General features: G+C 43.5%; 1 protein-coding gene across 1 annotated transcript in view; it reads left to right on the top strand.

Moving 5' to 3' along the window:
• Positions 1–12635, top strand: part of ADAMTS7 (ADAM metallopeptidase with thrombospondin type 1 motif 7) — a 113818-nt gene that overhangs the window by 71363 nt on the left and 29820 nt on the right. Inside the window, exons 12-13 of the mRNA XM_088452804.1 lie at positions 7703–7872; positions 9179–9312. Of these exons, the coding sequence (XP_088308930.1) occupies positions 7703–7872; positions 9179–9312 (304 nt within the window). The remainder of the gene's footprint in view (positions 1–7702; positions 7873–9178; positions 9313–12635) is intronic.

Below are 12635 nucleotides of genomic sequence, written 5' to 3' on the forward strand. Positions count from 1 at the left end.
CCCTGTACAAACTGGCTCTATTTTACCTGAGTTGCCCCCCCTCCAGTGTGTACTCCGAAAGAGTGTTTAGTGCAGCCGGGAACCTTGTCAGCGAAAGGCGTAGGAGGTTGCTTCCACAGAATGTGGAGAAGATGATGTTCATCAAAATGAATTATCAGCTCTTCCAGGGAGACCAGCCTCCAGAACGTACAGAGGGACCTGTGGTGGTGGATTCAAGTGGGGACGAGTTAATACTTTGTGAGGATGAGGATGTACACACTGAAGAGGGTGAGGAATCGGTGGATGAGGAGGATGAGGATGACATCTTGCCTCCGTAGAGCCAGTTTGTGCAGGGATAGATTAATTGCCAGCTTGTTTTGTGGAGGCCCAAACGAACCAATCATTTGAGCCACAGTTGTATGGCAGACCCTGGCGCTGAAATGATTGGTTTGTTAAAGTGTGCATGTCCTGTTTATACAACATAAGGGTGGGTGGGAGGGCCCAAGGACAATTCCATCTTGCACCTCTTTTTTTTCTTTGCATTATGTACAGTTTGGGGCCTAGTTTTTCAAACTGCCATCCTGTCTGCCACTGCAGTATCACGCCTAGATGGGTCACGTGTTTGTGCCGCCCACTCGTGTCGCTTAGCATAGTCATCCAGCTACCTCGGTGCAACCTTTTGGACATAAAAACACTATTGTGAGGTGTTCAGAATAGACTGGAAATGAGTGGAAATTAAGGTTATTGAGGTTAATAATAGCATAGGAGCAGAAAAACCTACAAATTCTGTGATTTTAGCTGTTTTTATGCTTTTTTTTAAAAAAAATACAGATCCAAAACACAAAACCCAGAACCCAAAACACGGAAGGGTGGTTTTGGCAAAACCAATCCAGATCCAAAACACGAAGAAAGATTCAGATCCAAAACCAAAACACAAAACACGAAAAGTGGCCGGTGCACACCCCTAGTATATATATATATATATATATATATATATATATATATATATTGTACACATCAGTCCAGATGTGCAGCACTCCCTTTGAAAGGAACTGTATAATAAAGTCCCGGTGCCCTCCTGGATATCCTGAAACTCAGGATCCAAAATACACCAAACAGATAGGCAGTACTCGTAAATAAAGTTCCACCATAGCATGTATTATATGCTATATATGCAGGTACGGACTTTTTTTTTTCTAAATGAGCAGGTCCTATAGGAAGCGCTGCAGCCAATAAGATCTGGCTGTGTCAGTCACCCCAAACCTTGGCTGTCTCCTCCCAGCTTCAGCATCCCCCAGCTTCCTCCGCCCCCAACAGTAATCGCACTGTAAGCACTCCCAGAAATGATGGTGCTCTGCTAGCAGTGTGACTCCCAATAAGCCCCACTGACACAGAGCAGGAGTAAGCCTGTTGGACGAATAGTTGCCTATCCCTGCCATATTCAGTAGGGGTGGAAGACTCTCAAATCCCCGCCGCTTGCTTTGTCCCCCTTTTTTGCTCCTCACTTGCTCCCCAGTGGTAAACGTTCTTGGGCACTCAAAGTAAGTACAAGGAGTGTAGTACCCTCAGGGGCACATATTTGTATCCTCCATAACCCCCCCTGCCTCCCCACACAAATACACACAGCTGTCAGTGACTGAGATGTGTTCCACATGCTAGAGGTTCTAACTTGGACTGAAAAAGCAAATACCCTGATAAAGTTGCAATGCGTATCACAGGCACTACAAAGTGGCATAATGTGTATTGGGGGTACTATAATGTGACATAATGTGTATTGGGGCACTATAATGGGGCATAAAGTGTATTGGCGTCACTACAATGTGGCATAATGTGTATCGGGACTATAATGTGGCATAATGTGTCAGGGAGCACTACGATGTGGTATAGTGTGTTCCATGGGCTCTACAATATGGCAAACTGTTCAGGGGCACTACAAAGTGGCATAATGTGATTGGGGGAACTACAAAGTGGCATAATGTGCGTCTATTAACAGTTGCCCATCTGGGACTTTATGCAAATGCAGCTACAAACATCTTCCCATGTGTACATCAGTGCGGCCAAAAGTGCAAGGACTGAGACGTCCACTTTCAGTGTCCGTACACACTGTTATACCGATTTATTGCATTTTTATACGCCACTATCGGTTGCACCATCGAAACTTGCCAGCTCTATGGCAGGTACAGTGTCTCCTGCTGGCTATGGCCTCCCTATGTCTGCACCTGTGCGTCTCTGTATGTACTGGCTTTCATTGACAGGCCCCCGGCACTCCTGCTTAACAGACCATGGTCCTCATTCATACCCGGTCACAAGCACTGAGCGCTCGCAACCGGGTCGATGTTTAGGCTGCACTGCGCGTGCGCAAGCCCCGGAGCGAGAGCGAAACTCTCTCGCTCCGGAGCTCACTACAAAAGGGCCGGCTGTCGATGTTGATCGACAGCTCGGCCCGTTTTGTAGGCGGGGCGGGGGGGTTGTTCCACAAACGGATGCCGTTTTGTGAGCGGCCGCACTGACATCAGCAGTGATGTCAGTGGGGAGCTTCCTGCTCAATCAGAGCAGGAAGCTCCCTGGGGCTTGCGGCTGCTGAGACCCAACCATAGGGTCTTGTCGCAAGCTCCGATGGTCGCGATGGTCTTGACCATCGCGACCATCAACCTGGTCGGCCGCTAAAGCTGTGGGTGGTAGCCCAGAGTTTAGCTAGCGACAAGTACGCCGCACTTAAAAAATAGAAGTGGCCGCCCTCATTCAGAACGAGCGCTCGCTTCTTGCGAGTGCCTCTGAATGAGGTCCCATGTCTGCACCTGGCCTCCCTATGTCTACACCTGTGCGTCTCTGTATGTACTGGCTTTCATTGACAGGCCTCCCATAACATGCCTGCTTAACAGACCATTTTTGCATGCCTTATAGCCACCTCCCAATCATCACCCAGGAACGCCCATCACTACGTGAACATTGGCATTGCCTGTGGCTCTAATTCAGGTCCATGATGTGTACTGGGGGCTCTATGATGTGGCACAGTGTGTATTGGGGGCACTACTATGTGGCATAATATGCATCAGCACTATTATTAAAAAAACTGATGGTGATTATTTTAGCATCTTCAGTGTGTTGCGAGTTGAATGGGGAAAAGTGAGTTTTGGTGGCCGGACCGTTGTATGTATATAGATTTGGAGCTTCTGTTTTGCCTTTAGAAGGTTATATAGACAGAAATTTAAGCTCGTATGTCTTAACTCCCAGTCAGGGCCATTTAATCTCCCCCTAACTGTCCTATGCCCTCCAACTATGATGCAGGCAGTCTGTGTATATAATATTCTACTCCCCTTGTGTCCTAAGATACAGTACACTGCAAATATTTAGGGCTATAGCTCCAGAATGTTTGTATAAAGTTTGTGTACTAATTAAATAAAGCTTAAGCTTTGTGCCCTACAGAAATGTTGGTTACACTGTTTCGTTATTTCTCTCAAACTGTTTTTAATTATAATGGGACCGTGAGGTATGGCCTCAAATTGTATACATTATGGGTCCCTGGGACTCACATACTGTCATTTTTGTGGAGGATCGATCACTGTATAGATAGAATGAATGAATGTGTTAGTATTGTGACTAACCATTAATGTTAATAATATATCTTTTATATAAAATTATGTAAATTACTTTATTTAAAAATGAGATTGAGGTGGTAGATGGTAGGCATAGCTATGGCCTCAATGGTGCTAGCCACACCTCACTGCACAGACCACACCCTCTGTGTAGACCAAACCCCCAACAACAGTAGCCAGATCCCTGCCGTGCCGGGAACACCCCCTGCGCAGGCCCACAATAGGCCCTTCATAAATGTCAGCTCCAGGCCCTTGTAGAGCTTAATCTGGCACTGCCGAACCTGCACAACCTGACAATATCGTCAGGTTGGACAGCAGGTTCGGGCGATGAGCGTCAACGACCAGCGGGAGCACACATTGCTGGTCGTTAACGGCATATCCACTGCACAATATTGCGGCTGATTGAACGATAACGATGTCGTTCAATCGTTAAATATATCGTGTAGTGGATACGCAGCTTAACCGTGCTGACTTGACTTACTTATATAAATCCATTGCCTTGTTTTACAGACACTAAAGGGCTCGTGTGAGTGTTGTTGATCTAATTTAATGTGCATTATTGATCCTGTACATTGACCACTGCTGTACAAGCTATTCTTGGAATGTTTTCCATCAGGTAATGGATAATAGAGCTTGCCTAATGCAAAAGAGATCAAAACGGCACACATTGGCATCCTTGTATAGCTGGAGTTAATGCAGAGGATCAATAGCATGAGCCCAAAATGTTCTATCCTGTTTCCTTGTTGCAATATAATTAATAAAAAAATACAGTTATGAATTTCCCAGCGTGCATGCTCCGTCTACTTGTTCCCATTTTAAGCACTCCCACTCGCTCAGCACATAATAGGGTATCGCACAACTCTGTACACACCAGCAATGATCTGTGCAACAATAAACGAGTAGTGTCATTAAATTGTAAAACGTTACACTAAAGGTGGGTGCACACTATTGTACTATATGTCGTTCAATCTTGGTAATTTCGACCAATCTGCACGGCCATCATATAGTGTGTACACCCAATCTATCGTTTACACATTTTGCATCATCCCATCTGATGTGCTGCACGTCAGATGGGACGATGCGATGGGATTTTAGCTATGTAAAATGTTGCAGTTGCAATAGGATTAGATTACAACTCTGAATCAGGGGGGAGAACAGGTCAGGCCCATGGTGTACAGGGGAACTATTAATTAGATACAGTCCCCCTACATGACAAAGCATTCTGAAGACTGCATAGTGTGTACTCTCTAAATCGTGTGTTATGGGATCTTATGATTGTACTGTAAGTGAAATTGTATCTGCCGTTGAATTATTTGCTACATCGTTCAGGTACGTACCTAGCTTGACACTTATTAAATGTCCCAACAATAATGTAAACATTCCCATAATAGATAGTCACATTATCCTTAAATAAATATTTGCAGACCTCATAATAAATATTTACATATAATTCCCTCAATAACTTAACCGGCTGTTTATAGAATTTTGTTTTCACAGCTTTGTGCTGCTTTGTACTGCTGTACCAAAATAGATTTTTGATAACATTAACCAAAGTCAGCAAGTTTCCAGATTCGCCAGAGGTCTCCCTTCTATTAACACACAATTCAACTAGAACTTTTAACAACAACAGATGAACCTGCCCAGTACTCTGTCTTCTCCCAGGTCATAGCTTCTGGTGGCTCTCAATGGCCCACCTTTTACACAAGTTTCACCAATGTTTGAACAATACAACAACACCACAGCCTCTTGACTTTGGTCTAATCCAGCCCAGTCTCTTCACTTTGGTCTAATCCAGCCCAGTATAGTACTTGAACAGGTATCTATCACTACTACTGGTACATACCCAGAAGCCAGCTGCTGCGTTGGGTACCACATCTTTTGTTCCAGCACGGACAAAACTATTCAATACAGGAATTTATGAAATAAAGTATTGACACCTGCTGGAATCTGTACTAATAAAGCACACTATTCAGATGAAGTAAGCAGATGACCCTGAAACGCGTCAATAATTTAATTTATATAAGAACTAATCACTTTTTATGTTTAATAGAAAAAGGACCTCTGGTAGTGGAGTGTTGCCAATCACCAGGGCCAAGGTACTGGGGGACAGAGCTTGACAGGGCCAAGGTACTGGGGGACATTGAGAGCTGAACAGGGCCCTGGTACTGGGGGATGTTGCCATGCTCCCTCCCCCCAAAAAATACCTGAAAAATACTATGGGCGGCGCCTCTCAGCAGCTGACCTGGGACCCTCCAACAAGCCCCGGCCTGGGTAATCAGTACCTGCTCCCTTTCCTCTCTGCGGCCCTGCCGATCACATCTAACAAAATACTGGGTAAATCATTCATAATGTTTAAATAATTAACTCATAAAGATATACAACAAATATATAGTATCCTAAAACATATTAAAATACTGCAGATTGCTCTTGTGAACAGGACCTCAGTTAATAAAATTTTACAATGTTATATTGAATTTATGACACTGAAACTACATCCGCCAAGATGTACTGTAATACTGTTGCATGGAAAGTAGCCATTTATGAAGACATGGGGGAGATGCACCAAGGCTTGGAAGGAGATAAAGTGGAGAAGTTGCCCAAAGCAAATAATCAGCTTATAGCTGTCATTTATCTAGCACAGGCTTTAAAATGACAGCTAGAAGCTGATTGGTTACTTTGGGCAACTACTCCACTGTATCTCTCCAAGTCTTGATACATCTCCCTTCCGGTGCTCTCTGAAGATCTCCTTAGGACCATTGCCTGCCTTGCTAAATTTGCCATGTCACTATTTGATAAAGCCAGGAAGAACTGTGATCAGCAGTGAATGCAATTAGAATGTGTATTGTGTGGAAGCTGACACTTGTAGTTATAACAAGGGGTGATGGTTTCACTAGAATAAACAAATGTTACATTTTAGAACAATTATTACCATGGCAGTGATTCAGTAGAGCTCTATGAGGCATATTTATCATCTCAGATGCAGATCGGATGTGATAAATATGCCCAAAATCGCAATGCGATATTTAAAGACATCACAAGGGGATGTAGCCAGCATCCCGACTGTGAGAATACAGACAGATTGCAGAGGTAAGTATTAGGGCTAGGGGGAGGATTAGAGGTAGGACACTATATGGCAATATAAATCATTAATAGCAGCCTAAAAAAAAATAAAGCAAGGAGAAATGGTAAGTATGAAGATTATTGTCTGCCACAGTCATATGTTCATGGTATTGCATCTTTGCAGAAATGTGCATATACAGCTGTGTTAATGCAATGTTGTTTTATTGTAGTGTTTTAAATACCCAGTAATACATAGGATAATGGTACTGTAGTTGTATTTGAACATTTTGAAACATAAAACTGTCCCTCTTACCTCTATGTCTGTCTGTTATTACCCTGTTTTGTTCTATAAATGTTTCCAATTGTAAAGCGCAACGGAATATGCTGCGCTATATAAGCAACTGTTAATAATAATTATAATAATAAATGTGATCAAAATAACGGCAAGTAAAAAAATTTAAAAATGCATTGGTACTAAATATAACACTGCACTTCTGCACATGTATTTCATGTCTGAGAACTACCTCACAGGAGCTACACACTGCTGGTCCAGCTCCACCAAAAGCTGCTGCTTTTCACAAGCTATAGCTTCTGAGCTAGCAGAAAGAGGTCCATGTCCAAGCTTCAGAGCGTCCATGTCCAAGCTCCAGAGACCAGCTCTATTTGAGGCCTGTTATATATCCAGTATGCCAATTCTGCTCTGGATGCTTAACTGGTTAGCTCTACTGTGGCTCTGGGACTTGGAGCTGGTTCCTACAGTAGCTCTTCTTGAGCAACAGCCATCCCTACTAATAGTAATGAATGGACTGGCCAATCGGCTCACAGCTGGCTGTTCAGCCCTCTCAATGGAGCCCTTTAACTGCCACAATCTCAGTTCCTCCATCACTACTATGACTGAGCTATTTATGTTATTGTTTAAATACTATAGAGAGGAACTTCTGTTGACCACTAATAATATTGTTTAGATCATTATCAGCTAGTTGGTATCATATTTGTAACACATAGAACAATTTCAGTTGCTCTGTTTTGTTTTGTAATTCACACCATTTACCTTTTTGTCTGTGTAGCCCTAGATACGGAGGCCGGTACTGCCTAGGAGAGAGGAAGAGATACCGTGTATGCAATGTTATGCCCTGTCCCTCGGGAGTACCATCGTTCCGGCAAATGCAGTGCTCTCAGTTTGATTCCATTCCTTACAAAGGGAAACTGCATCGCTGGAGTCCAGTTTTAATGAGCAGTAAGTGCAGGATGAGGATTACTCATGTAAATAAGTAACTTTTTAAGGGGTGTATTCATTATTGTTCACAGACTGCCCCGAAAATAAAGATTAATTATCTCAATAAGGAATCTTTATTCATCATGATGTGCCATTGGTGTGTCACCGGGACAGCAGAGCCCACCCTGGCAGTCAGTGAGAAGTAATCGCATTACTTCATGCTTTGCCTCCTCAGCTGCTCTACTGAGCTTGCACAAGTCAGAGCCACCAAGGAGGTATCCTTAGGATCCCTCTCCCGAAAAAATCTGTAGCCCATTATAGACTACTATAGGCTAACCCCGTCTGAAGAGCTTGTAAGTCTGGCAGCACAGCAGTCCCCATGTGTAGGCTTCAGCTGTTGTTGCAAAACGAGGGACAGCAGCAGGTATGGGAGATATTTGCTGTGTTCCCTCCTTGTTACATCTAGGGGATCCTGAATATTTGCAGGATATGTCGCAAATATACTTTAATAAATAGGCCCCTAAGTCCCACTCCTACAGTGCTTTGGACACTTTGTGGCACCATATAAGTGAATGATAATTATAAATCTACTAGCACTAACATATTTACAAAGATGCAAATATTAATTATTTTAAATGTTAAACTTTCTGGTACGCCTGGATTTTTTATACAATGTAGTTGTGGACAGAGGTATTACCCTTTATGAGTGTACAATGTATGACCATCTAACCAAAGTGACCAAATGTACATGCTCTTGTACTTATGAAAATTCTATTGAGAATTTGGTTGTCTGTCTCTGGGGACAGGCTGAATGCATTGCTTAAGCTTGTCTACATCCTCTAATGATGTCAGTGTGTAGAACTGCATCATGCTACATTCTGTAGATACCATTAGGCACATTTACAGACAGCGGTTGCAATTTGTCTCAAATATAAGCGACTGCCATAATGATAAGAATCCTTCTTATGTTGGGAATCAGTGACATTTGGTTATATATACAGCATGTTGCATGATAAACACAGAGCTGTTGGATTATTGAAGATAGATGTACTGGCCTGTAAATATTATATATAATAAGGCATAAGAGCCATGTAATGACAAGGTGCCTACGTGGTTAATAACAGATATTACTTTAAATTTAAACTGCACCTCCTGGCATGGATAGTTAAGCGTAAAATCTCTCTCTACCCACCCTTGGCACCCCGGCATTATGGTGACTCAGCCTAGTGCCTCTTGCTGCCCCAACAACAGTACATTCAGGCTGCTTTGACTCTCATGAGCCACCGTCCCGTGCTGATATTTACTCTAACCTCCTGGTTTTGGCCAGTTAACCCATGTGAGCTTCACTGCCAGTCGGATACAGAGTACTTTGCTGAGAAGCTACGGGATGCAGTGATTGATGGGACGCCATGTTACGAGGGGAACACCAGCCGCGATATGTGCATCAGTGGTATTTGTAAGGTATGATGGTGGATTTCATATTCGGTTTGTACAAATGTGTATACCCGTGTATTCTATGTGTACTCTGCTTGTAATAGTATCCTATATATTAGATAATAATAAGTGCATGTAATTTTAGACATACTTTATTAAATTATTATAAATTGTGTATACCCTTGTAACATACAGAATGGTATTGGACAAAATCTGCGGCGCTTTATCTTAACAGAACATATAACAGTGATACATCCCTTGAATGTCAACGTAATTTTCTTAGTAATAGATGAAATATACTAAAGTTTGTTATCTTCTACAAACATCTCTGAATCAGCAATGTTATATATGGAAAAAGATATTGTGCTGACCAGAAATCATCTAAGGGGGGATAGCGTACCAAACTCACTTTTCCCACTCATAGATGAAGACACATAAAGGTATCTTTATTCAATCCTTCTAGTCAGATACCGTCCATAGATGTATACAAACTTCTCCTGTATGGTAATAATGGTATGTTAGAAGAGGACGTTATTTGTACATAGCGTACCCCAACTCACAATGTGTTGTAGATGTTACTTCATATCAAGGTATCTTTTTATGTAAATGATAGGTTCGTACCCCAACTCACATATGGTAGTGTGATGACACTCCTATAAAGGTATCTTTGTCCAATAGTCTCTGCTGCTGTAATGTGGATCCTCCACCATATAATTCCAAAGTATATTGATATATAGACGTAATATATCATCCAAGACAATACTTGCTCTTTCTTTGTGTATACCCTTATCTGCTACATAGTTATTATTATATAGTCTTAAATAGTCAGTGTACCGTAGATTTCATTATTTACTTCCTTATGCATATATTTATTGATTTTATACCTGCAAATTATATTTATTAGTCAATATATATACATAGTAGCACCCCACTGCCTGGCTACATCACCATAGTGCCCAAAATATAAAAGGTCCTCACAGTCAGAAGTGTAGTGTTACATCATGGGTGGGCGGGGTTACACAGTCAGAAGTGTAGTATTACATCATGGGTGGGCGGGGTTACACAGTCAAAAGTGTAGTGTTACATCATGGGTGGGCGGGGTTACACAGTCAGAAGTGTAGTGTTACATCATGGGTGGGCATGGTTACACAGTCAGAAGTGTAGTGTTACATCATTGGTGGGCGGGGTCCAGGGCCGGACTGGCCATCTGACAGTTCTGGCAAATGCCAGATGGGCCGATGGCCAGATGGGCCGGTCCAGTGCCGGGTCACCAGAGCACCAGCATGCAGCCAAGCCACAGCACTTCAGAGACACTCACGCCACTGCCGCTGTCATTCAAATCTGATGCAGGCCATGAGCCAATCAGAGCTTGCGGACCGGCAGCCAATCAGCAACGACTGCCGGTCCACGAGCACTGATTGGCCAGATTTGAATGACAGCGGATCTGCTTGACACTACCCAGTGCAGTGCATGTGGCTCTCGGCAGAACAGGTGCTGGCATTGCTGTATCTCAGAGATGAGCCCAGGGTGAAGCGGAGGAAGAGGCTGAGGCAGCAGCAGTACGTCCGGGGAGGTGAAGGCGATGGCAATGGCGGCACTGCGGGGACAGCGCGATGCAGTAAGCGGAGGAAGCAATGCAGGAGCCGGGAGCAGAGGAGGTCTTCTGTCCAGCACCCCCAGCAGCTGCACTCCCACCCCGCCAGGGGCCGAGGTAAGCTGCCTCCCCTCCGAGCAGGGCCACTGACCTGGGTACCTGCAGGGAAGTGAGACTCTGTGTCTGCACAGGAATGTCTTGGAGGGCTTCTCCTGGGTGCTGGGTCTAGGGGGAGGGCCCTCCTGGGTACTTGGTCTAGGGGAGGGTGCCCTCGTAGGTACTGGGTCTAGTGGGGTAGGGGTGATGCTGGGATGACACAACCCACTCCTGTTATGCTGTGACATATGCCATGCAGTACCCAGTGACCCTGTGTTAGATGGGCCCTTAATGTATGCATAATGGTGTACATGGGTGTAGTCCAGTGCATGTCATGGCTTCCTCGAATATTATAGTACAGACATTCTATGAAACCTTTAACCCTATTACCTTACCACTAACCCCTAACTCTAATACCCTAGCACTAATACCCAAACAACCTTAACTCCCGACTATAACAAACCCCTAACCTTAATACCCTAACTTCCTAGCACTAATCCCTAACTCTGATACCCTAACAATACCCAAACAACCATTAACCACTAACAACCTACCTTAAACCCCTGATGCTAACCTAACCCATCCCTAACCCAAAGGGCCATATGGTTCTTATCTGCCGTCAAATTCTATGTTTCTATGACACTGGCAGGGTGAGTGCATCTACAGTACCTACAGCATTTGTTTATTGAATGCCTGTACTAACCATCCGCAGAGTAAGTGTGCGTTACCATGTAAGAGCACACATGAGGATTAGTACATTGGACTTTTGTCTATCTTCATATTGCACTATATAATTGCATTCACACCAAGGAGGATCAGATTTCTGGACATTATAAGCACATTTAAAGTCGCATGCTGCATTAATTTACAGGCTTTATATCCATGGGATACAGTTAATATACCAATGGATGAGAAGCCATCCATTGGAATCTCGTCGTCTAAATCCCGACATGGAACTAAAGACAAATCTAGATCTAGATGCCTATCTTTAGGTTATGGTTAGGCCAGGGGAAGGAGGGGTTAGGGTTAGGCACCACTGGTGGAGGTCCGGGCTAGGCACCCCCTTGGAGGGTTAGGTTTAGGGTGCGGGGAGGGGGGGTTAGGTTTAGGCCCCCCCGGGGAGACTTAGGATTAGGCACCACCCTGGTAGTTTTAGGGTTAGGCACCCCCAAGGGAGTGTTAGGGGGGGGGTGAAGGGTAGGGTTAGGTGACTTACCTGCGCCATCGAGATTCTGCACCTGCCGGGCTTCCACTGTCGGTATTTCACCCGGCGGTTATTAAACCGCCGGGATTTCATACCCGACCCATATCCACAGCCTGAACCTATATTGTTTAAGCTGTTTTTTTCAGATAGTCTTAGCTGCACATCAATTTGTACCAATTAGGTACTTTGTGACTCAGAAAGGATCATGGGACTTTTTTTTTATACGTATTCATGTATTTATGCTGTCTAATTTTTTAAGCTAAATCTTCGTTATGAATGGAATATAATGCCGGTTAGGCCTTTTTTTATCACTAATTTATTATTTGCCATATGAAATGTAAATTGTCAACTATACTGAGATGGAGAATCTTGCAATTTACACTACATGTATTCTGAGCTAAATATATTTAATACTATAATCTGGTGAAATAAATATTTACTGTTTTTAAACAATAT

Source organism: Taudactylus pleione, unplaced genomic scaffold, assembly GCF_031769625.1.
Source record: "Taudactylus pleione unplaced genomic scaffold, aTauple2 ptg000556l, whole genome shotgun sequence".
NCBI classification, from domain to species: domain Eukaryota; kingdom Metazoa; phylum Chordata; class Amphibia; order Anura; family Myobatrachidae; genus Taudactylus; species Taudactylus pleione.